General features: G+C 43.4%; 1 protein-coding gene across 1 annotated transcript in view; it reads left to right on the forward strand.

The window, feature by feature from the left end:
• Nucleotides 1-25,554, forward strand: part of ENTHD1 (ENTH domain containing 1) — a gene marked incomplete at both ends in the record, with an annotated part of 83,853 nt that extends 58,299 nt beyond the window's left edge. The window contains 2 exons of the mRNA XM_079775493.1: nucleotides 17,233-17,628; nucleotides 24,941-25,554. Coding sequence (XP_079631619.1) covers nucleotides 17,233-17,628; nucleotides 24,941-25,554 — 1,010 coding nt within the window. The remainder of the gene's footprint in view (nucleotides 1-17,232; nucleotides 17,629-24,940) is intronic.
• Between the last annotated feature and the right edge of the window lie 1,414 nt (nucleotides 25,555-26,968).

The raw sequence follows: 26,968 nt of genomic DNA on the forward strand, positions 1-26,968 counted from the left end.
AAGTGGCAAAGTCAGGATTTAGATCAAATAGTCTGATCCCGCAGCCTATGGCGATGTGTTTCAAACCTTTTGACTCTGATCCAGTCAGAGATACCTTTCAGATGACCCAGACCACACACAATCACTCATGCACCCGAAATAGCAGTTTCACAAACTAGTTATTGGCAATGCATTCTGATCGATTCTCTTTTATTCTAGACAGTTTTACTTTTTTTAAAAAAATACTGAATGTGACCCACAAAATTGATTTTACAACCTACTAACGGGTCACAACCTACAGTTTGAAAAACGGTTTACTACACTATTTTCCCTACGACACAGAATGAACAGACCAAGTGAGAAGTGAAGAAGAGAATATATTAGGCAAAGTGAACAGGGTGTGAGAGACCAGGGTAGGAGGAAGCTTAACTGAAAGAAATTAGCAGGGTTTTAGGATTAAGTAGATGTCAGGAAAGGTACCAGATGAGCCAGAAAAGTAAACAGTCATATCAGTAAAGGTGACCATGTAACTTATTGTCCAAGCCATGACATTTTTGAAGTAAAAGGGGGCATAATTAATAGTGATACCAGAATAACAGATGTGAACCTGGAGCTTCCTAGGCAAAGGCGCTTTGCTCTGGGTCTGAATGTTTGTGTTCCCCTCAAATATGTTGAAAACCTAATGCCCAAGGGATGGTATTGGGAGGTGGGGCCTTTGGGAAGTGATTAGGTCACCAGGGTAGAACCCTCATGGATGGAATTAGTGATTTATAAAAAGACCCCATAGAGCTCCCCAGCCTCGTCCACCACGTGGGAGCACATAGGAAGGAGTCAGCTGTCTACTCCCGGGAAGAAGGCCTTCACCGGAACCTGACTATTGCCGTCACCCTGATCTTGGACTTCAGCCTCTAGAACTGTGAGAAATCACTTTCTGTTGTTTATAAGCTACCCAGTCTGTGATATTTTGTTACAGAGCCCTTACAGACTAAGACAGGCCTGAATGCCCAGTCTCTCTAACACTTATTTCTTACCTCTTTGATCGTAGCCATGCTAAGAGGGATGAGGTGATATCTCATTGTGGTTTGACTTGCATTCCCCTCAACATTAGTGATGTTGAGCACTTTTGCATGTACCTGTCAGCCATCTTATTTCTTCTTTGAGAAAATGTCTATTTGGATCCTCTGCCCACTTTTAAAATCAGATTATTTGGGTATTTGTTTTTTGGGGTTTGTTTTTTTTTTTGCTATTGAGTTCTATGATTCTTCATATATTTTGGATATTAACCCCTTTTCAGATACATGGTTTGAAAAAATATTTCTTTCCAATTCAGTAGGTTGCCTTTTCATTCTGGTGATGGTTTCCTTTGCTGTGCAGAAGCTTTTTAGTTTGATGTAGCCCCTGTTGTTTATTTTTGCTTTTGTTGTCTTTACTTTTGGTGTCAAATCCAAAAAACCATCACAAAGACCGATGTCACAAGGCTTGCCACCTGTTTTCTTCTAGGACTTTTATGGTTTTAGGTCTTATACTCAAATCTTTGATCCATTTTAAGTTAATTTTTGTGTATGGCGTAAAATAGTGATCCAGTTTCATTCTTTTGCCTGTGGCTGTCCAGTTTTCCCAACACCATTTATTGACGAGATTGACTTTTCCTTATCATATATTCTTGGCTACTTTGTCGCAAATTAATTGACCATATAACCTGGGTTTATTTCTGGGCTCTCTATTCTCTTCCATTGATTAGACTATGATTATTTTGGTTGTACCAATGAACCCATTTATTATAGTCTAGCATGTTTCGAATTGTAGAGCTACTGGTCTTTCAGTTCTTCAGTCTTCTGATGGCAGACTTTACTGTGCTAGCAGAAGTGGTGTTGTAAATCCAGGTACCACCAGCTACTGTTTTCATGCAGGAACCACAGTGCCTGATCCCCACAACTCACCTCTTCATCTTGGTTTTGCCACAGAAGGAGCAAGTGTACTATGCTGGCTGATTTCAAGTTTCTTCATCATTTTACTGAGGGAGTACTGTAATGGTTCCTGTGTTTACCAATGATTCTGACCGTGGTGCATTTAGCCATGGTGCCACGAACTAGGTCCTAGATTATGTTGTTGTTGTTGTTTTAAGAGAAGATAAGAGAAGATCTGTGTCTTGTTCATCATTGTGTTCTCTGTCTCTAACCCAGTGCTTAGCCACCTAATAAGAGCTCCACTAAATATTAGTTGGCTAAGTATCATTTGAAATTATGTTTCTGTATTTTTTGTATATACTTTCAAAGTATCTTCAGAGAAGATTCATCATAGTGTTTTAAAAGAAGAGCAGTAAGAGCAGCACAGTGGGTGGACTCTTAAGTTCACTAGTGAGGTTCGCTGCCAGCAGAGTCATCTTTTGAGGAATCTTTCTCATCCCTAATTGACACTGAATTGTTATGTTGGCTAAAGAGAGTCTGTTTAAAAGTGGAAGTACTCAGAATGCATACCATCTTTATAAATAAAATCCTAATATGCAAATAGACCAAACGGCAGAACAACTGAACAACCGGTTGCTATGATATGTGCTCACCACCAGAGATACGTGTGGAACATGGCTGGCGTTGGCTGTGGTGGGATGGTGGAGCACGTGAGCAGGTGCGCCAGGCCAAGGCGGGGCAATTCGCTGTCATCAGAGTGAGCCTCTGGTGATTGCTGAAAATTCTTTGCTCCCATGCACCACAGTCCTGCCCGGTGCTCGCACCTGCTGCCAGCACCTGGCACCGGCCCCGATCGCTTGGCGCTGTCAGCGGGTACGAGTGGCGGCTGCCAGCCCCGATCACCCCTCAGAGCTTCTCCACCTCCACCTGCTCCTGAGGGGCGATCGGGGCTGGCAGCTCGCACCCACTGCTGGCGTTGGCCCTACTTGCACTCTGCTGGCGCCGGACCCGCCACTCACACCCACTGCCAGCGCTGGCCCTGCTCGCACCCACAGCTGGCACCGGAGCCACTGCTTGCACCTGCTGCCGGCGCCCGGTGCTGGTCCCGATTGCTTGGCAGCAGGTGCGAGAGGCGGCTGCCAGCCCCAATCACCCCTAAGGGCTTCTCCACCTCCCCATGCTCCTGAGGGGTAATTGGGCCATCAGTGTCAGCAGGTGCAAGTGGGGCCGGCACTGTCAGTGCATGGGAGCAACAGCAGGAGCGGGGCGGCTGGCAGGGGACTGGGGGACACAACGGGAGGAGCCGGGCAGGGGCCCAGAGGATGGGCTGAGACCCGCCCCTGTGCCCACCATAGCCTCGTGGCCCATAGTTCCTTTCAAGGTGCATGAATTCATGCACTGGGCCCTAGTCCTCCTATCTCATAAAAGAGTAATATGCAAATTGGCTGTCACTCCAACACACAAGATGGCTGCCCCCATGTGGTCAAAGATGGCTGCCTCCATGTGGACACAATATGGCCACCACAAGATGGCCAGCAGGGGAGGGCAGTTGGGAGGGACCAGGCCTGCAAGGGAGGGCAGTTGTGGGCGGTCAGGCCAGCAGGGGAGGGCAGTTGGGAGGGACCAGGTCTGCAAGGGAGGGCAGTGGGGGGCGATCAAGCCTGCAGGGGAGGGCAGTTAGGAGTGACCAGGCTGGCAGAGGAGGGAAGTTGGGGGCGACCTGGCCTGCAGGGAAGGGCAGTTTGGGGGGACCCAGGCCTGCAGGGGAGAGCAGTTGGGGGGACCAGGCCTACAGGGGAGGGCAGTTGGGGGGAGCAGGCCTGTAGGAGAGGGCAGTTGGGGGCAATCAGGCTGGCAGGGGAGCAGTTAGGCATCAATCAGGCTGGCAGGGGAGTGGTTAGGGGGCGATCAGGCTGGCAGGCAGAAGCAGTTAGGGGCAATTAGGAAGGCAGGCAGGCAAGCAGTTGGGAGCCAGCAGTCCTGGATTGTGAGAGAGATGTCTGACTGCCCGTTTAGGCCCTATCCTACTGGTAGGATCAGGCCTAAATGGGCATCTGGACATCCCTCAAGGGGTCCCAGATTGGAGAGGGTGCAGGCTAGGCTGAGGGACACACCCCCTGTGCATGAATTTCATGCACCGGCCTCTAGTCTCTATATATAAAAGCCTAACTGACCTGTCGACCTGATGACTGGACGACTGGCTGGTAGCTATGGTGTGCACTGACCACCAGGGTGCAGATGCTCAACGCAGGAGCTGCCCCCTGGTGGTCAGTGTGCTCCCACAGCGGGAGTGCCACTCAGCTGACCTACAGGCACCAGACGCTGGGCTCACGGCTGGCAAGTGCAGCTGCGGCAGCGTAAGCCTCTCCCGCCTCTGTGCAGTGCTACCAAGCGGCGGTGGCAGGCGCAGCGGGGCCAGGATGAGCATGAGCGGCACCCTGGCCTCCTGCCACTTCACGCACTACTATATCCCCTGAGGTGTGCTGGATTGCTAGAGGGCACAGGCCAGGCTGAGGGACCTCACTGGTGCACGAATCCGTGCACTGTGCCTTTAGTTTGAAATAATGCTCAAGGATATAGAGAGGGAATGCACATGGGCATTGGTGTTGGCCCAGATATTATTTCTTTAGCTTTTCCTTTCATATCACTTCAAATCTGGTCTAAAACCAGGATCTGTCTCTAGTGTGGCAGAAACCCAGAGACACAGTATGGGTGATCTCGCCCCAGTTCCAGCTGTTGTTACTCAAGTTAGTTTTAGAGGCAGGAAGATCTGGAGAGCAGAGAGAGAGCTAAGGAGCTGTCTTAATTAGAAGCGGTGGGTGAAGAGAGACAAAGGGCTGTCGGGGGGTGGAAGAGTCTTTCCCACTTACTCACATTTGAGTCATGGGTGTGATGTTTTCAAGCCGTGGCCTCAGCTGTGCCAAAAGTAGTCCCTATATTTTTCTATAATTCAAGATAACCTTAAATTTCTTGGTGGCAGAAAATATAAACTTGGTTATTCTGTTTTCTCAGTCATTCTCCAGTTTAAATTAGTCAGTTCAGGATTTCCCTTTCTCCCTTTTCCTCTTGAGGGTGGCCTCAAAGTTTCAGGGACTGCTTGGCTTTATGGCTTTGGGGATGGGGAAAAATATTTGCTCCCTGGTTCCTGGCATCTCTTCACCCTGCCTTCTGCTGAGAGGAAGCTTATCCCATTGCTCCTAAGTTGTCCACCTTTCTTTGCCTGTGTCCACTGATATCTAACAGCACCGCCTTGCTGTTACGTTGTTAGGCCATGCTCTCTGCATCCTCTCCCCAATGTCTTTCCTTGAAACACATAATTTTTAAAAATTCTAACTGAGCTATCTAGCTGGTGGTTGTATGCTTGTTGTGCATTTGAGAGATACGAGCATTTCATTACCATTAAAAAAAAAATAAAAAGCACAACACATCTTGAAAGTAGGTCATCAGCAAACATGCCCAATCGTGTAGTAAGTTCTGAGAAATCTAGTAAGTAGCTAATCCTTTTGCCCTTGTTGTTGATTATAATCCAACAGGTCCAACGTGTACAAACTACAGCTTCATTTTCCCTGAAGTTAGCAGTTTTAATGAAATGGAAATAGTGGTACTTAATTTGTTCCAATTCGTATTACTATCTTCCACACAACAGTGTACAGATGCTTCAGAGGACTGGGCAGAGAAGACAAGGAATGACCTAGTTTCTGAGAGGTGGATTAGCCTCCTACAAATGTTCTCTTTTCCTTTCTAAAGATTTTAGTGTGTGTGTGTGTGTGTGTGTGTGTGTGTGTGTGTGTGTGTGTTTCAGATGGCTGCACTATTGCACTACAGAGGAGCTCTGGAGGTGCCTTAGACTTTTGCAGCGTGTGTTTCTTTTGGATCATCATGCCTTGTGGCCTGGAGACAAGATAAGCAAAGGGCTACAGCAGTTACAAATCCCGATAGCCCAGTGGTGGCTCATGCCAAGGTCAAATGTGTTTAGTAAATATAAATGAAAAAGGTGTTTTACATCAGTGGTGTTGGAGATGGGACACTTTCCTCTTTCCCACTTAGTTCTTCTTTCTGGCTGGTCGAATAATCCAAACGACATACAACAGATTAACAGGAGAAATTAAGTATTAATATGTGCACATGGGAAATTCACATATGCGTGAAAATTCCAAAGACAGGAAAAATGAGGCATATATGTCATTCCATGGTAAGGAGAGGAAAGTCGGGGTCCAGGACTTCAAACAGGAAGTAAGGCAGTTCACAAGGAGATGAATACGTTAATGTTTAGTAAATAAATATTTGCTGGGCCATCTTTAACAATGGGACACAGGATGGATTTCGATCTAACAGGCCTTGCTAGCTTCCTCCCTACTTTAGATTAACCTAGTTATCTATGAGGGTAGCTCCCTTCCTGGAGTAGGTCCTCCATGTTAGATTCTTTTAGGCATTTGGGGGGAGGCCTAAGGTTCTTCCTGAGCCTTCTAGGCCTTGATTGTTTCCAGCTTGACATAATCGACACTCCAGAGTTACACATCTTGGGGCAGCTTGTTTGAACTCCTACAGAAGTTATTTCACTCATTGTACTGAGGAAAAAACCCCAGAAAGGAATGCTTAGTACTCTGATAATGATAGTCACCAGTCCTTGCTACCTATAAACTTGGAGAAAGCCTAATTATTCAGAAATATTCAATCACTAAGTTGTGACAATTCTTTGATGATCATATTTTAAGTGTCATCTCTATGCCTACTTCACGGGCCTTTGTCATGTGTTACTTGCACTGTTAGAATACCTTGGTCAGCGATCTCCTTGCCTGAGTCTCACTCCTGTCTGTCTGCCAGCGCTCTCCCCAGTGATCTGGATAACACACAAAACTTCAAAGCAGCCTTTAATGGCTCTTCATTATCTGCAGGATAAAAACTATACTCCTGACTTCTTTCATTTTCAGCAATGTGGAGGTCCTCCTGCTGTTAAAAAAAGACCCACAAAACTAGATTCTGGATAAAAGATACCTTTTAGTGCATTGTTGGATGCATGGGGGTTAAAGGAAATCTCCACGGGCAAAACAGCACAAAAGCAGACTAACGGCAGTAGGCCTGAGGACTGAAACCTGATTGGAGCAGGGGGCTGAGTGTGAAGGAATCTCGAGGCAGGTTCCCTGAGGCCAATGCTAATATCAGCATCACAATCTGAACACTAGGCTGGAGCCAACACGGCAGGCAGTGGAGCCTCAACTTCTGCATTAAGTGAAGTGTTCAAGGAGGTGCACCGGCTCGAGGCCTGTAGTCCTGGTCCTGACAAACAGATTCTTCCTGGAGGAAGGCAGCCTGACCAAGACCCTGTCATGAGCATGGAAGCATCACACACGCTTCTGTCTTTCCACACGGCCAGGTACTTTAGGGGAGACCTCCCCAATAAGCCAGTAGAGACACACACAGGTTACACACAGAGACAGGGAGCTTATAGGAACGAGCGAGTGCTGGACACAAAGTCCCAGTCACTGGGTCATTGGCGTGTCCACAGGCAGAGAGGTGGGCATTGTTGTTAAGCCAGGTGGCTGCAGGGGAAGTCCAGCAGGCTCCCAGTATGACCATGGTACAGTTGGTGTGGCTTAGTGGTTGGAGCTCTGAGTTCTTATAGCGCCCCCAGGGGTGGAGGTCCCACTGAGTGCCCAGACTTGTGGTTTTGGGTGCTACCAAAGAGTGTTCTCGTTACCTCAGTCTTGACATAGCACTTGACAAAACTGTCATGGCTACAGCGACTCCATGCTGGATTGTCAAAGGTGTCCAAAAAGTCTGCTCTGCTGTTGCTCCATACGGATTCCCCTCCCCCAGACTCTTACAGGTTAACCTCAGCCAAGCACGATGTCACCACCAGTGACAGCCAGAAACACAAGGAACAAGCCTGCATGGCTGAGAGTCTACGAGACACAAACCACAGGGTTAGCCTACAAGGGTTTCAGCTATGAACTATTAGCTGCAGAATATTAAACAGCCGAGTATGAAATGCTTACCGAAAAAAAAAAAATGGAATCCATAAGGGACAGATGATTAGACAGATTTGAAAAAGAGAAAATTGGAAACTAGAAGATAGGTACAAAGATACCATTCAATAATATAGCACAGAGATCAAAGAAGAAAAAAATATGGATGTGAGGAGTAAGACCAAAATCACATCTAATCGGAGTTCCACCTCTCCTTCCAGTCTCATTACCTGCCCCATTCCAAGCCAGCCACTCTGATTTACTGAAGGTTCCCCAACACACCAGGTACTGTCACACCTCTGTGCTTTGAGGCTGGATGCCCTTCCCTCCTGGGGTCCTGTTTTACTCTTCTGGAGGTCCACTTATGGGACCAAGCAGCGTATGGGTCACAGCTCCCTCCTTTGAGCTCAGCTCTACTTGGGTATTATTAGGACAGAGGGCAGGGAGTAAGGGACAAGTGTCTCCTCTCCCTCATCTGCCCACTGTGGTGGTCATACATCTATTGGCTGTTGCTTCTTTGGCTCCATGCCCTCTCTATGGTAGGTACCCAAATGCTGGCTGTCTTGTGGGGTGAATGTGAGTATACCCTGGGAGCCCCCTAATGTGGGACACCAGTTCTGGTTCAGCTTATTCCAACCACCTCCCTGATGCTAATTCTCACTTCAGTTTTATCTAATCTACTAGTAGCCCATTTGCAGGAAGAATCCTGCAAGCGGCCGCTGTGGCCGCGTGCCGCTGCCGCCCACCCCACTCCGCCCCGCCCGGGCTTTCCCTCTGGCAGCCACCTTGCTTTCCGCTTTTCCTTCCTCTTCCTTCTAAGTCAGTGATGGGCAACCTTTTGAGCTTGGTGTGTCAAACTTCGCCAAAAAACTGAGCATAACTCGGGTAGTGTGTCACTTTGAGGAAAAAACTAACTCCAAGACTCTAGTCGCAAATGTTTCATCCTCAGGAGCAGCAAATGTTTCATCCTCGGCATGCGGCCATGTGTCATCAGAAATGGCTATGCATGTCAGTGCTGACACGCGTGTCATAGGTTCGCCATCACTGTTCTAGGTTGTCTTCAGTCTTCACTCCTCCCTCCCTTAGCGTATGCAAATTACTGCCATCTTTGTTGGATAATTTGCATACTCGCCCTGATTGGCTGGCGGGCGTGGCTTTGGCTGGTGGGCGTGGCTTTGGCTGGTGGGCGTGGCTTGGGCATAGTGAATGTGTGGTCAATTTGCATATTACTATTTTATTAGGTAGGATAATTTCATCCATCCACATCCACTGAGCTTTTACTTTCAAACAATTTTATTTTTCCTTTCTGAAAGTTTTTTTTTTTTAATATGCTTTTATTGACTTCAGAGGTAGTAAGGAAGAGGGGGAGAGAGAGAGAAACAGCAATGATGAGAAAGAATCACTTAGATTGGCTGCTTCCTGCATGCCCCCTACTGGGGATCCAGTCTGCAATCTGGGTATGTACCCTGACAGGTAATTGAACCATGATTTCCTGGTTCATAGATTGACGCCCAACCACTAAGCCATGCTGGCTGGGCTGGCTTTTGTATTTTTAGGTATAGTTCATAATAATGTTCTAGTCCCAATATAACTGTTGCATAAATGAATGAATGAAAATATATGCTGTAATAAAAAGATAAATCATTAATAGATAAATTGCAATATAATCATATCCTATATAATAAAAGGCTAATATGCAAATCGACCAAACAGTGGAATGACCGGTCGCTATGACGTGCACTGACCACTAGGGGGCAGACACTCAATACAGGAGCTGCCCCCCGGTGGTCAGTGAGCAACCACAGGGGAGCACCACTCAGCCAGAAGCCGGGCTCACGGCTGGCGAGCGCAGTGGCAGTGGCTCCCGAACTGCGAAAGGGAACAGGCTGGGTTGAGGGACCCTGCCAAGTGCACGAATTTCACGCACCGGGCCTCTGGTGATTAAAATAGAAGCAAAGAGCTATAAGAACAAGGATCAGACAACTGCTTCTGTCTGAGGGTGGAAAGAAGTGGAATATGTCCTCGTAGGTTGTCAGTGAGGTGTTTTTCAAAGGGACATATACAATACTAGTGGCCCGGTACATGAAATTCGTGCACATTAAAAGGGAATTAATTAGAGGAAATATTTTAATATTGCTATCTGCTCTTTCTCTATAATAGAAGTGTCAGAGATGAAAGAAAATTAGTAAAATGTATATGAAACTCTCCCTCCTGTCAGAGTCTGGGGTGCGCCGCGGGCCCAGAGTCAAGTCTCTCCGCCCACCTGTCCGTGCCTCAAAATCACACGAGATCCATACACGGCTGGCCCCACCCCATCAAGATCCGCAGGGTGGGGGCACAGCTTCAGGTCCCCTGGCCTGGCACTGGGTGGGGGGCATGGCCTCAGGTCCCCTGGCGCAGCACCAGGTCCCCGGCCTGGCGCCAGGGTGGCAGGCGCAGCCTCAGGTCCTCCGGCCCCGCCTCAGGTTCCCTGGCCCCAGCGCCAGGGTGGGGAGTATGGCCTCAGGTCCCCCGGCCCTGGTGCTGGGGCAGAGGGCGCGGCCTCAGGTCCCCCGACGCTGGGGCAGGGGGTGCGGACTCAGATCCCCCAGCCCCAGCGCCAGGGCGGGGGGCATAGCCTCAGGTCCCCCGGCCCCGGCACTGGGTCGGGGGGCGCGGCCTCAGGTCCCCCGGCGCCGGGGCAGGGAGTGCGGACTCAGGTCCCCCAGCCCCAGCACTGGGTCGGGAGGGGGCGTGGCCTCAGGTCCCCCAGCCCGGCTAAGGTCCCCCTGCCCCAGCGCGAGGGCATGAGGGCATGAGAGTGTGAGGGCGTGATGACCTTTTGCATATTAGCTCTTTATTATATAGGATATTACATTTTAATAGGTGGGATTTGGAGGGGTTGTTTGGGATTTTGTTGTCGTTCGTTGGTGGTGTGTGTGTTTTGGGGGGTTTCTTTTTTGCTTATTTTGAGTAATAGGGTGCTCATGCTTCATGAGAAATAGCACTTCCTCTGAGTGCACAATTTAAATGATATTTAAAGGTTTGTTGCAGTGTTGCAGATTTAGTCGTGATTCCAACTCAGTATGGAAGTAAGAAATTTTACTGTTGGTTTGTACATCTAATGAGGGAAATGTTTAAGAATTATAGTTCTTCTCATCATCATCTTTCCAAGTTCTCTTGGCCTTAAATGCAAGAAGTGGTGGGCACAAAGGGCATGCATCATGCTGTGGTCCATAAGTACAGGGGTTTCTGAGGGGAAGGGAGAGTACCTGGTATGTTCAGGTTCCCATTGCTTCCAGTCGGCCCATGGCAGGATAAGATACCAAGAATAATCAAACCAGCTTTGATGTGACCAAAATTTCAAGGTCCCATTTTGAATCCCTTGTGATTCCACCCAGTAACTACATAGTGTTTACCATGTGCCAGGTACCATTTCAAGCATTTCATATATTTAATTCATGTCAGAATTAAACCTCTGACCCAATCTAGCTTAACTTCTGACTCTCCTAAAGTCACCCATAGGGTGTTACTGTCATTATAAGACTTGGTCTGACAATCACAAGCACTTGACCTTCAGACCCCAGCTCATCTGTTTGGCCTGGAGTGTGCTCTGTAAAGCATGGAGGCCTTAGCGTGCTGGAGACCAGATTCCACTCCGGCCTGAAAGGCTGAAAACATCAAGGTACTAATGATTGCCAGCTTCCCAGAGACATTTTCAACCTCAGTTTTATAATGATTATCTATTGAAGGAAATTACAATTTTTATTATTGATGGAACTGTAATTGTGTGAAATGTAATAATGAGAATTCTGTACCTGTTTTTTATGATCCATATTCCTGGCCTGGGAGTCTTCAGCTATCTACTTGAAGAAATTTTAAAAGGAAAGCACCTTTGCCCTAGCCAGTACAGCTCAATGGATAGAGTGTCAGCCTGCCGACAGAAGGATCCCGGGTCTGACTCCGGTCAAGGGCATATTACCTCAGTTGCAGGCTCCTCCCTGGCCTGGGCCCTGGTTGGGCACCTGCAGGAGGCAACCAATCGATGTGTTTCTCTCATATCAATATTTATCTCTGACTTTCCCTCTCTCTTCCATTCTCTCTAAAAATCAATGGAAAAATATCCTCAGGTGAGGATAAAAAAAAAAAAGCACCTTTAAGTGTGTCTACAAATCTATTTTCCTATGAGAAGTTAAACCATTAACTCAAATTATATTGAAAGAAGTAATATACTTGAGGTATTTCATAGCTACATTTTCCAAATATGTTTTCTTATTTTAATATTTTGGTATAATATAATACAGCTAAATGTAGTGATAATAAAAAGTTCTCAGAACCTACAATTGTGTGTTTACATACATACACATATATACACACACTTAACACTTAACACAGACCATAGGGAAATTATAGCTATTCCAACTTAATACGATTATTTGGGGTTTCATATATATACACCATAAGACAAATATATTATGATTTCCATGTCAAATATGTTAAGTTTCACATTGAATATCTATTTTAAATTAGTGGCTTTTCTACTTTATAGGAATATATCAATGAGCAATACAGAGCATCCTGCTATATTAATAATTTATAACTGTGGCTTAGAAAAAATGGCCTTATTATCTTCAGATCCTATTTCCTTTGATTAACATAATTACTAAAGTAGGCACTCCTTCAGTTACACATTGTTAAACCACAGAAAGACATATTTTGGGATCCATTTTCTGTCATGCTTGCCAGCTCTCTGCTTTGTAGCTGTAATTGGATACTATTTGTTAGACCAACAGAATTGATCACAGCAATAGCTCCACTGGAATATAACACCCATTCTTAGATTCACAGTACAATGGAATATAAAATAATATTCAGTAATTGTAGTACCTGGAACAAGGCAGTGGAATTATTGAGAAATGAAAAGGAGTTACCAGTGTGGAATGTTCCTGTCTGTAGGCAAAGTCTCTTAACTCAGAATTAAATCTGAAGTTCTCTTTCAACAATGACTTCAGCATTTTCTCCCAACTAGCAACAACATTTCAGCACCTTCAATAGCGGAGCGTTCTCTTTTGTCTAAGCTGGCGGTGTATTACTGTTGGTTTGTTTTTTTCCTTACTTCAGGCACTTCAGTGAAAGTCTGTATTTAAATTTGCAGTCTGATGTCTTACGTAGAGAATAAGCTTCTTCGGATAAGATAAAATATCAAGAATAATCAAGCCAGCTTTGATTTGACCAAAATTTCAAGGTCCCATTTTGCATTAATCAAATACATTTGCAAGTGTAAAGCACTGTGCAATAGAGAAAGCTGATGTAGTCTCAATTTCATACTGGGCTTCCCATCCAGGAGTCTGCTGGATAGATACTTGAGAACAAAGCTCTTTGACATTCAGGTTTGAATGGAAAGAAAATGAGAAAAGCGAGCCAACCAAATTAATTCACTCTCTACTCCCCTCTGCCTTTTCGGTGGAATTCAGAGACATTCTCTCTCAGAGAAAGTTGGGAAGCCCTTATGAAACAGTCATTTGAGTGTTTACAGAGCATGCATTTATGTGCTGTGTGTTTAAACATATAAAGACAGTATTCATTGCTGTTCTCCATCAAATCCCCACAAGTTCTCCTGGGCTTCAGAAAATGTTCCATAAATGCTATTCATTCTTTATATGGATCCAAGAACATAGGCCAACTGTGTACTTAACTGAGTCCCCTCTCCATGGCCCCGCACCTCTGAAAGCACCACCCGGGACAGGCAGAGTGATCCCAAGAAGGGCTCAGTCACCTTACAGTTCTGACCTATTAGAACAAGTGCTAGTAGAGAAATACTTGGTACAACAGGCTCTACCAGATTTTTTGTTCCTTCCTTTATTCCCCTCATAAAAAGAACACTGATTTAGGATTCAGGAACCTCGGGTTCTAGTCCTACTTCTGCCCTTTAACCATTGTGTGATGCTGGAAGTCTCAGGTCCTGGCCTCTATCACAAAGCCCTTTAAGACTTTCTCTGCTGTTGAGTTTAGTTCCATGATTAAGCTATTCAGATAACGGTTCATTGAACAAACATGTATCAATGACTGTCAGGCACTTTGCTCGTCACCTTTGGCCTGAGCACATTGAACAAGATGTGTGCCCTGAAGGGGTCTGCAGTCTACTGGAGGTGACAGGTCTCTAAACAGGAAATTATAACAAGTCATAAACAACCATTTGTTTACTGCCATTGCCAGAGCATAGAATAGTGCTTGCCACATCCTTGTACTTACTACATATTTATCAAATTTGTAATATTTGAAATAAATTGTGCTTGATGCTCATATTAATAGAGGTAAAATGTACACCCAAGGATGAGGAGGTTGGAGGGCAATAAGGCCTCCCTGTGCAGAGGAATATATATATATATATTTTGGGGCTAGACCTTAGCAGGAGTCTGGGCTGAAAATTAAAATGTGTACATTACCTGCATACAAGTGATAGATCTAGTCCTAGTTTAAATAGGTAATAGATGACATCACCCTGGGAGATGGTAGGAGCAGAAGATAAAAGTGTCAAGGATAGAATGTGTGCAATTTAGAGGGAACAGAGCCAGGGAGGAATATTGAGAAGATTGCCTAGAGAGATGGAGAAGAGCCAGCAAAGTTCTGCTGAAGCATCTATAGAGGAATGAGTTTCAAGGAGGAAAAACCCACCAATGCGAGGGCTGAGTGTGGTGGTTTGTAGATGTTGGTTGAACCAAGAGAGTTAATAGTGTTGTGTACATCTTCTGTATTCATGCAGATATTTCATCTATTCTATCAGTTGCTTAGAGAGGGATGTCAGAATTTCCAAATGTGATTTAGTGGGATTTGTCTAATTCTCTCTTTAATTTTTTTACTTCATTTATTTGTAGTTCTATAATTAGGCATTTACACATTTATAATATTATATCTTCAAGATGTTTGGCCCTTTTGTCATTATGAAATGTCCTTTTTATTCTCTAGTAATACTCCTTGTCTTGAAGCCTATTTTACCTGATATTAAGATAGCCACTAAGCTTTTTTAGGTTTATTGTTGCATGATATCTTTTTTTCAATCCTTCAGCTTACATGTGACTTCGTTTTTAAGCTTGTCTCTGGTATACAGCATACGATTGGATCTTGTTTTTTATCCAGTCTGAAAATTTATGCTTTATAATTTGCATTTTAGTATAATTACTGATACACTTGAATTTAGATTTACTATTTTACTTTCTTCTTGTCCCATCTGTTTGTCCCACCTGTGTTTTGTTCCTCTGTGCTTTCATTGCTGTCTTCTCTTGAGCTAATTCAATACTTTAAAATTTTTAACTTATCAGTTGGCTTCTTAGTTATGCCTCTTTGCATGAATTTTAGTTTTTTCTCCAGTGATTAAATTATATATCTTTAACATTTCACAGTCTCACTATATAAAATATTAGAATCTTGTGCCCAGCCTGTGTGGCTCAGTGGTTGAGCGTCCATCTGTGAACCAGGCTGTCACAGTTCGATTCCCAGTCAGGGCACATGCCCAGGTTGTGGGCTCGATCCCCAATGTGGGGCGTGCAGGAAGCAGCCAATCAATGATTCTCTCTCATCACTGATGTTTCTATCTTTCTCTCCCTCTCCCTTCCTCTCTGAAATAAAAAATATATATATTTAAAATAAAAATAAGTAATTAGAATCTTGCAACCATATAGAAAAAGACTTTCCCCTCACCCCCATTTTTCTCACATGTAGAATGAAAGTCAACGGAAAATATTTGACTAAAATTTACTTTTATATAAATATGGAGATGTACACATGTACTTTGGAATACTATAAATCTAGTATTCTACTAGGAATATGTTAGTATTTTTAACAGAGCCTTTACCAACTAGATATAACTTGCTCATATGCAAATTAGGAGTATTCTAGAAGTTGTTTTCATCTACCAGTTTTCTATTTCCTTTCATCATTACTAAGTAAACTATATTCAATTTAGAAAAACAAAGGCATTACTTTTTCTTGGTCCTGTGCTTCAGTCTGTCCTTCACTCAAGCATTTATCGAACACATCCTATGGGAGTGGCACTCTTAGGTGCTGAGATACAAAGGTGACTCCTAACAAGGTCTCCTCGAGAGCCTGTTTTCAGGAGGGGAGCGGAGCCTTGTAATAAATGAGATGAAATGTTGTTCACAGGATTCCCAATGGGACATGGTAAGACAACAGTAGGTTACAGGCAGGAAAGAGAAGGTGATTCTTGAATTGAGTTTTGAAAGATAATGAAGTTCGGAGATGAAAGGGTTGGGGAAAAATGGAATTCCTGGTAGAGGTAGTGATGTACATTTCTTGAATTGTCTAACTGGTATACTAGCAGCGTTTTTGCCCAGGGTTGGCCTCCAACTATGGATGAAAATCGAAAGGAAGGTTTTTAGAGTCTAAGAAAATTGCTTTTCTTAGTAACTCAGAGCCTGAAAGTGATGCTGCTAACATATGAATGTGCACTATGAGGTAGGTTTTGATGTACATTGTGATATACAAATACTTGGTAATGAATTACACAATTCCTGTATCCTCTTTTTTGGGAGCTTCTAACGACATAATCTTGCTGTTGTCCTCTCTCACATAGTTATGCTTTTAATTTCAAGAACTCTCTCTCCCTTAGAAATAATTTTCTTCCTGTCCATATTCAACTTCAGGTGAAACTATTTGAGAACAAGCCCTAGGGCTGAGTATGGGTAACAAGGTACATTTGGACCAAGCTCATAATTCATAGATTCAAGAGATATTCCTATATCTGACCCACCTTAAATATCAACTCCTTGGAACTCCTCCAGTTCCTTCTATTTGTAATAACTATTATTTATCTGTTATAGTCCAGGTACTTTGTTATACTCCATATACCTGGTGATATTAATAAATAAAATGGACAAAGATCCCTGACCAGATGGAACTTAACACTTTAGTAATCATCACAAACAGCTCTGAAAGATGGCCTCTTTTCTCCCATGTGACAAAGGATTTACTAAAATTAGTAGTGATTTTCTTTCGTGGGCTTTGTTGAAACATTGGGGCAAGAAGACATTTTTTTATTTTTATTTCAGGAGAGAAAGGCTTTTTTGTGTGTGACTGGGGATTCTATAAGGATAGACCAATATGCCAAATTTCTTCTAGTTTATCTAGTTTACAAGTAAAAAATGAAAGCTTGAAAGTACTAAAAACATAGTGGTTTCAGAAACAGATAAGTAGGTGAAGGTGGAAATATTTTAAGACAAGTTGTTTGAAGCTTTCCTCTCGGTGTGCTTCAGTGAGGAGGGAAGGCAGCCTCCGAATGACTAAGGCGTCAGTTAAGTGCGGGTATACTTCAAAGAGGCAGAAGAGAAACACTGTAAGAACGCAGAAACAATTAGTGTTTTCAGTTTTGATTTGTTATTTTACAGATGCTGTACCTACTCCCTCAGAAAAAAACCCATCTCTGCAGACAAATGTGAATTTGGACAAGAAACCAGAGAGTACCATTACAAATACTGTCACAGAAAACCCTTTTCCAATGCCTCTAGAAAAGCAGACAACTGCAAAAATTTTTGAAAAATTGACAACTTTACCAGCATTTGGGCCATCCAGTAAAGAAGAGTCTATCCATCCAAGTGTAAGAATATCCAAGTCGGATTCGACTTTCTGTAACCAGGCCTCTGTAGAGACACTCTATGTCTCTCCCTCGTTCAAGACGTTTGACCCAGCGAAGGAGACTGTAATCGATAAGGACTCTCAGAAACCAGCCCAGCCCAGCATTGTTCAGAGGGATGTTGATATCCTCAAGAGCTTAACGGAATGGGGTGAGTCTAAAAAAAAAAAAAAAAGAATGCTCTTTTGAAGCATTCTTCATTTACTTTTCTCTGCTCTCTGCCCCCTATTTGGTTCCCCCCTTTCACTCTCAGTGGCATTAAAATGTGTGTGCCATAGAGGACTGCCTCAGTAGGGAAAGTGCCCTTTTATTAAAGGGCTAATGGGCAGTCCATCCTTGTGGGTGACAAGTGCTCGACTGAAGTACAAGTTCTGAGCAGTTCTGTTGGAGATCACATTAGAAAGAACTAGCATAGACAAGAGCTTCCTTTTGGTTGTTTCTCATTTATTCTCAGGAACAAGTAAACTTCTGTCCTTCCAGAAAGGGCATGCAGGCTGAGGAATAATACAGAGTTGTGACTGAGCAAAGAAATTCTGTGAAGCTCCAATTAATTCTCCGTAGAACAGCCAGAATGACCTGATGACTAATCCTCCCCACTTAAACCGTGGGCTGCTCCCATGTTCCTAAAGATCCAATAGCCTTCCAGGCCTGCGCAGTCTAGCTTCTGCCTTTCAGCAGCCTGATGTTCTTTCCATTTGTCAAGTAAACCATGTGGCTTCACCACCTTTGGACTCTTGTTCCCTTTGACTTCTAATCCACCTCTTTCCTAGTTCACTCCTACTCATCCTTTAGAGGTCAGCTCAAACATCACTTCTTAAGATTTCCTGACCCCTAGATTATTTCAAATCTCCCCAACTGTATGCTCTCTTAGTATCCTACAATTATTCTTCCTAGCACTTATTGTCACTCTAATTAAATATAATTATATATGCATTAAGTTTTTTAATGTCGTTCCCCGAAAGTGGAATGTGAACCTCATGCAGGAAGGGACCACATCTACCCTGTTTATTATTCTATCCTCAGCACCAACCACAGTGCCTTGCACTTAGGAGGCACTCAATATTTAAAAAGCAAACTAAAAGCAGCTTAGTAGAGAAGGAATGGAAAATGTACATGAAAAAGTAATAGAAGAAAACATTGGACAATTAAGCCAGGATAGATGCGCTATGTCTTCCAGGTTAAGTTTGGACTTTATTTTGGAGACAATGCAAGTCACTAATGGTTGTAAGTCAGGTGAGTAGCTTTACCAATGTGTTTTAGAAAAATTACTCTCTCAGGGAGTGTGGAGAATGGGTTTGGAGGAGGTGAAACAGGGAGGTGGCACTTCAGAGGCTATTGTGTGAAAGGAAACTGGGTGAGAGATAGGAGACAAGAGAGGGTGAGGAAGAGGGAGATAGCCCAAGATGGAGCATGATCTGGGGGAGGTGGCCTAGAATCAGAACAGAAAGGGAGTCACCTCATCCTGAGGGCCTGTAAGGAAGGAGGAGAAAGGATGTATCAGTGTGAGGGAAGGGTTTTGTTGATTTTAATAATTAAGATGTATTAAGCCTCCGGGTACCATATACTGTAGTCTTGGCCTCAATATCTTACTGTCTGATGTCACCTGCCAAGACTGAGGAGTTTGGAGTGATATTACGGCTGTGAAGAGACTGGAATAGATTTAGAGTAACCATTCTAGAGAATGGAAGGGGGAACTGATGAGACACGGATAAGATGAAGGAGTGGTCATTTGCAGCAATCCTAGTTTATGGGATCTATGCTTTTCTCCAGTAGTGCCGAGCAGCCTGGAATGGGAATGAAAAAGGTAGATATATAAATTGGAATAAGGTTAGGTCAGTGATTGGTAAACTACCCTGGCCCACTGGGTAGTTTTAATACTCACCTGAGGATATTTTTTCCATTGATTTTTTAAGAGAAAAGTAGAGAGGAAGTGGAGGGAGAGAGAAACATCTATGTGAGAGAAACACATTGATTGGTTGCCTCCTGCAAGTGCCCCAACCAGGGAATCGAGCCTGCAACTGAGGTATATGCCCTCGAACCTGAGATCCTTCTGTCCAAGGGCCGATGCTCTAACCACTGAGTGAAACTGGCCAGGGCCCACTGACTGTTTTTTATAATCTAAGGGCTCTTGGAACACAACCACACTAATTGGTTTACATACTGTCTTTGGCTGTTTTTGTGCTATAACAGCAGAGCTGAGCAGTTGCAACCGACACTGTATGTCCCACAAAGCCTAAAATATTTGCTATCTGGTCCTTTAGAAAGAGGTTTGCTGACTCTCGGATTAGGGATTAGCAGCAGGGAAGGCAGAAGACACAGCAGCAAGGAGGTAGCAAGAAAGTGGTTAAAAGTGATGGATGATGGGATTCTACACTGGACTAGAAAGAAGGTAGAGCCAGGCAGACTCTGGTAGAGTGAGAAAAAACAAAAGCATCATTAGCCTTTTGCACTCGGATGTCGAGTGTGACTCGACACGGTTAGCATCGGTAGCAGCTCTTTTTATAGTCTTTGAATGTATCAATAATTTGAAATATAAAAAAATCCAAATAAATAAGTTTGTATGAAAAAGAAACTCCAGTTTTTTATTCTACTGCCGCGCTTTGTAAAATCTGGGGCATTTAAAAAATTAAATCCCGAGTAGAATAAAGGAATCGATAAAAAAGCAAGCAAGTGCAAAGGGTTAGATCTGTTGTCTCAACGAGGCCAAAGGGTAGATGTATTTAAAGGAATGAGGGGGCTGGGAGAAATTCAGAAGGAAAGTAATCTTGGAAAATAAGATTTCAGAGAGAGGCAGTTCTGAGTGATGACATGTTCTAAGGAATACTCAGGGGAAGGCTGGTTGAGGATTCAAGAAATGATGAGGTGAGGATGGATGACTAGTCTCCATGGACGCTGGCATCACTCGGGATGATGGAGGATAGAGAAGGTAGTCCAGTAGCCTCCCACCCCCCTTTTTCGTGGTTTTGCATTTCAAGTTTCACCTACCACTGGCCAACTGCGAATTGAAAATATTCAATGGAAAATTCCAGAAATAAACAATTCATAAGTTTAAAATGGCATGTTGGTCTGAGTAGCACGGTGGAATCTTATGCTTTCCCCTCCATCCCGCCCAGGATATTAATCATCCCCTTTGTCCACATGTCTATGACGTTTATGTCATCTGCCCATTAGTCACTGTGTAGCCATCCAAGTGGTCAGACGACTGTGAGGTCTCTCGGCGCTTGTGTTCATGTAACCCTTCTTTCACTTAGTAATGGCTCCGAAGCATAAGAGTAGTGATGCTGGCCATTTGGATGTGCCGAGAGAAGCCAGTCAGTGCTGCTTTCAAGTGAAAGGGGAAAAGTTGTTGACTTAATAAGGAAAGAAGAGAAATCGTATGCTGAGGTTGCTAAGCTCTGTGGTAAGAACAAATCATCTGTCCGTGAATTGTGAAGCAGGAAAAAGAAATTTGTGCTAGTTTTATTGTCGCACCTCAAACTGTAAGTTCCAGCCGCAGCTGGTGATAACTGCTTAGTTAGGGTGGAAAAGGCATTAAATCTGTGGGTGGAAGACATGAGCAGAAAACGTGTTCCAAATGATGACAACATGTCACGTCAGAAAGCATTGAGCCCATATGGAGACTGCAGCAAGGAGTCCCCTGAAACGAGTGGCCATATTCACGTAACTTCTATTATACTGCATTGTTATAATAGTTCCATTTTATTATTGTCATTAATTTCTTACTGTGTCTAATTTGTAAGTTAAACTGTATCATAAGTGTGTGTGTATAGGAAAAACAGTACAATGGACCCTTAAACAACACGGGGGTTAGGGACACCAGCACCCACTTGAGCAGTTGAAAATCTGCATATAACTTTAGACTCCCCAAAAACTTAACTGAAGACTCCAGTGCCGGAAAAATTAACAATTTCCTCAAAAGAAGTGGGAAAACGATAGGAAACAGTTCTGCAAACCCTTTCAGCTAACCTGAGCCACGGGTTGGGCCGGTTCAGAAGCTCCGTGTTGAGGGGAGCCTTGTCCCACCGGGAAGTCACGGCCAAGCTGCTGCCCTGCCCCAGACAGCCCAGCAACTCCTCTAGCGGTATGTCTTCACCCAAAGCCCTGTGCTCATTAGCAGCCCCCTCCACTCCCCCCTCTCCCTAACTCCTGCAACCACTAGTCTCTTGTCTGTCTCTGTGGATTTGCCTGTTCTGGGCACTTTATATGGTGGGTCATACAGCATGGGGCCTTGGTGACTGTGTCCTTCACTTTGCATAATGTTTTTAAGGTTCATCCATGTTATAGCATGTATCATACTTTGTTCCTTTTTATGGCAGAATAATATTCCATTGTATAGACAAACACATTTCCTTTATCCACTCACAGTTGATGGACATTTGAGTTGTTTTCCCTTTTGACTATTATGAATAATTCTGCTATGAAGGTCTGTGTAAAATATTCTTTAACCACTGGACAAAATCAGAATATTTTAATTTATGTGTAGAGCTAACTTGGCAGTCATTATAAACCAGCTAGGAAAATTGAAATAAATGAATTGGAGAATGGAAAAAAAAAATCCCTGTGGTTTACAATGAACTGTATTTAATTGACCAAGGACCTACTAGTTATACAAAAATTCACAGTACAGCTAAGTTCTAAAATATTTCTAGAAATGTATTAGTCAGTTTACTTTTGCACCCAAGAGTTCTAAATGCTTTTTAAATTTAAAGTTGTAATATAATGGTTCGGTGTTACTCGTGAGTATAAAGTTAGAGATAACACAGCACTTGGGATCGTCTCATCGGTGCGATCTTCAGGCAAGCGGAGCATTAATTGGTGTGCATACATCACACATTTACTGCAGCTTATTTGCAATAATTGCTGGGTTTCAGCTTTGGCAGATCAACTGCTTGAAGGGGATGAAAGTTAACCAGGTACCCTCATAACTTCTGAGTGCGTCAGAGAAGGGTACCCGAGCGGGCGGGGAGCTGCCCCCCGAGCGCAGCCTGAAGTGTCTGGTGCAGCTGTGCTGTGTTTGGAAACAAAAGTAAATGGTGTGCAGCAATTAGAGGTGAAGTGGCTCCTTAGGAGCGAAGGCATCACGTAGCCCATGAATCAAAGCTGCGAAACTGTGAGCAGTGGTGAGCTATTTAGTCAGCCGCCGCAGAGGAAACAAAAGGTGGAGGTGCAGGAGAGAGTGGGGATTCTCCCACGCTAACACACCCGGAGACACCTGGAGGCTTGTGAACGCTCTGTCTGAGTTAGTGGGTCTGCAGTGAAGCCCAGGACCTTCATCCTTAACAAATTCCCAGGTGCTGCCGCTGCCGCTGCCGCTGCTACTGGTTCAGGGACCAACTTTGAGAACCACTAAAGTCCAGATATTTTAACCACATTGTATATATGTGACTAAAGTAAGTGGGTTATCTTAAAATATATAAGGTAATATTTGACTTAAATATTATTTCCTCTTGACCTACTTAAGAGTTTCTCATTAAAATCATTTTTCCTGACCAGGGTGCACTATTTCTAGAATAGTTTCTTAGTAACTTAAAGATATGCTTTGGGTCCTGGAATTTTGGAGTCTCATCAAGGACATATAGTCTGTCTACCTGATGCATGAAACAGTCCTGCAAACAGCCATGCAGGCTGTGCCTGAGCCCATGCGTGCTCACCCTTTCCCCACACACCCACTTCATGTGTGGAGAAGCATTAGAAAATGTTATGTGTTTTTTTTAATTGGGCTAAAATCTGTTTTCCTATAACTTTCATCTATTAATCCCAGTTCTAACTCATGCACAATTTGAGAAATGGAATATAAATATTGCTCAGGTTTTGTGACTACTTTCTAATAATTAAATATAGCCTCTCACCCTTTCTCCCACTCTTCCTTTTTTGGTAAAGATTTGCATATCTATCAATCATTCTTTATAGACATGTTCAAACAAGCAAGTTCTCAAAACGTTTACTTCTCCTGCATCCTTTTCCAGTGAACTGCTGGAGAATGTGCTACTCCAAACTGAGAGTAAACCACGAAAGAGAAAGACACGGGGTGTAGGAAACAGGAGAGCCACACAGGAGGGTGGTGCAGGGACATGTCGTGTGACTCAGGGCACGCATATGTTGAGGCTTTCGTCATTAGCATGGTACCCCTTTTAATCCAAGGAGAGACGGTGGATAAGCCGGCCTGAGTCTCAGGGGGCTGGTCTCCTCCTGACCATGTGCCAATGACATGCTACTTCCCTTCCATACCCTGCTGCTGCGTCACTAGAGGACTCATTTCACCCCAGAAAGTTTTGTGATTGGGATTTTTCCCGAGAACTGGAAAGCTTTGAAGCAGAAAATAGAAGCCGCCTACACCAGCCATAATTTTTACAAGAGGTCCAATTTAGTTTAAATGGATGTGGGTATGTAAAGGAAATAAAATAATATAGAAAGTAATATATAAGTCATAGGTGCTAAGTGGTAAGCATTGATTTCCCTGTTCTATGACTATAGAGAGTAAGGTTTTTTTATTTTTTTTATTTAAGTAGCAAGTCCAGAGTTAGTTTCAAAGATTTTAGAACTAACCATTTGTACCACCTAATACATAAATGAATGTACATAGATATTCCAAGGAGACAAGAAAAAGTTCTGTGTCCAAGAAAGTCTGGGAAAACACGAGTAAATACTGTGCTAATCTAATGGGAGGCACGGTATACAGTTGCTCAGTCTGATTTGACTTGGAAGCCCCATTTTTCACAGAACATCTTTTTACACCATCAGGCACACCGCATTCCTCAGAATACACTTTGGAAAATAATGATTTAGAATGAAGTGCTGAAGAAGAGATTTAATACAATTTTTCCTGAAAGTTAAAATGTTATTAAATCTTTAATTTTATGGAAAATAGACTTTGAATGCTTTTTATTTTACATGCAGTTTCTTGGTGGAAAACTAATTGCATGCATGCAACTAGTGTTCTGGATCTCAGATGGACTGGACTTCAGTCTTGACATATTTGACTACTGAGAGAAAAAATTAGTTTCACAACTTTTTTTTTTTTTTTTTAGTTTCACAACTTTTGATAGTTGTAGTTGGTTGTTCATTTTGCCATAGTATTCTCTGTAGAAGAAAAAATGGAGAAGGAATGTAAGTTGCAGGTTTCTCAGACTTTCTATTTTAAATGCCAACTTAAAATGCCATCAGTAGAATGGGGTGTAATGCTTGACTTTCTGCTCTCTCTGATAAGTGGAATATAAAAATATGGTAGTCAGGCTCTGAGAGTGAAGATAAATATTGGTCATTTTATTTTAGTTTCCTTCAGAAAATCTTTAGATTTTCTCTGTTTCCTGCTTTAGGTTTATTATGATTATTTTGCACATCAAATTCTAAGTAGGGTATTTATGTTGAGACCTTTCAGATAGGATTTGACACTGTAAAATTATTCTAGCTAGTACTCTCATTTGTATGTTGCATAATCTTTCTCTCTCATTTATACATTTTAGTGTCAACCACCTCTGAGGGGACATCCTCCTTTTCTACTCTATCCATGTCGTCTCCTGAATCGGCCTCTCCAGACAAGTCTGCTCCTCTCTTACCCCGGAGTTTGGCTGGACCTTCCTACTGGGCTTTGTCCCAACAACAGTCTTCTTCTGTCTCCTTTAAAGATAAAGATAAGACAGCCAGGGTTTGTCACCCCTTTGCTCCCATGAGCTCACTGTCTTCTGATGAAGAAAGTGACAACTTCAATCTACTGGAAAGTCTTCCAGATAACTCTGATTCTGCTAAAAAGAAGATAAGTCAGATTTCCAGCAGTAACTGGGTAGGGTTTTCCACCCAAAATGTAGACCACTTCACCTCTGTGCCCTGTTCTAGTTTTCAGACAACCAAAGGCCTGCCTCAGGAGCCCAAGGCAAACAATTCCATTCAGGGTCTTCTAGGGGAGGTAAAAAATGCAATAGTCAAATTACACGAAGATCTGAGTATGGTGATACAAGAACTTGGTGTCATCAGCAGCCATCTGGTAAGAATGAGTGGGAATAGCCCACAAATCAGCACGGCTTCGCCGCTGCCCCAGTCTTCTGAGGAGAGCTCAGATCCAATAGAATCATCCCAGTAACCATTTCTGATAGAGCTCATGTGGTTCCACTTCCCCGACACTGAGTTAGCCTGCTATAGATTCTCATTACTATGGCAAAATAGACTGACGGTTTGATTTTTCTTTGTCAGATTTATTAACAAGTATCTTTCACATCAATAAATTCACTTGGGTGGTTTATTTTTTTAAACAGAAAAGGTTCACCTTTGATAATATTTTCAGATTTAGATATTAGTTCATTTGAAACCGAAGAGAATTTCATTCTTCCATGCTCTGTACTTTAATCTGTTGAACTCAAAATACATTTAAATAGCAGTGAAAGTTAAGGTAAGCCCTCACGTGGGAAATGACTATTCTAGAGCTCTGGGGTAAGCTGGTAGTGAGAGGCCCTTTACTTCTCATCTGTGTGGGGTGTCATTGTCATCAAGCCTTTGCCTTGAGTTAGGAAGATTGAGTCTGGGGCACAGGTTTTACATGTTCTCATGCCACGTTTCTGTTCTGCAAACCAAGGGCCAGAACCTTCCCCTTCTTATGGATGCCATGTTGGTTAGGAGTTTAGTTGAGACAAAAAGAACATGGAACAGGTGTTTTTGTTGTTCATGTATATTGCAAAGTGAATTCAAATGTTTACTCTCTTTTCTTGTATTTTCAAAAATAAATTTGATATTTTTCATCTTGTATCTTTTTAATTCATTAAAACACTAGAGGCCCAGTGCACGGATTCGTGCACCAGTGGGGTCCCTTGGTCTGCCGGTTTGGGCCCAATTCCCGAAGGGCTGCTAGTATGCATATAAGATCTTTGGTTAATCAATTCCCGCCTTCCCCTCTCCTGCTTCCCTGTGAGATTCATCAATCTGTTCCATGTTTCCATGCCTGTGCGTTAAGTATCTGTCCCCTGGTGGTCAGTGCACATCATAGCTACCAGTGGAACAGTTGCTTAGGCTTTTATATATATAGATGCCTCAATTACTATATTTATGAGCAGAATGGTCTCATTTGGGGATTACAGGCCAATGCTTCTCAACCCTGTTGCACCTGAGGATCACTGGAGAAGCTTTTATTTTGTTTTGTATTTGGTTGATAGAACAGTGTAAGGGGCTGCATGTACCCATCACTCAGTTTCAACAAATCTATAAAAAGCTAAGATGATTCCTGCTAATTTCGAAGAAATACAGGACGTGTAAACAATACTCTAATGCCTGGATGCCACTCCCAAATCAGAATTGATTTTCATGCAAACTAGTCAAGAACTGGAGGGAACTGTTAGTGCCAAGACTCAAAAGCAGGAAGGTCTTTGGCAGGTTGGAGGAATGTCAAGGAGGCCAGGGTGGCTGCGGTGAGTGAGGAGAGGGGAGAGTGGGAGGAGACGAGGCCAGGGAGGAAAGGCAGGGCAGAGTGCCAGGCAGTACAGGTTCTTGAAGACCTTTGTTGGAGT

The sequence above is a fragment of the Cnephaeus nilssonii genome (assembly GCF_951640355.1).
Source record: "Cnephaeus nilssonii genome assembly, chromosome: 6".
In the NCBI taxonomy this organism is placed as follows: domain Eukaryota; kingdom Metazoa; phylum Chordata; class Mammalia; order Chiroptera; family Vespertilionidae; genus Cnephaeus; species Cnephaeus nilssonii.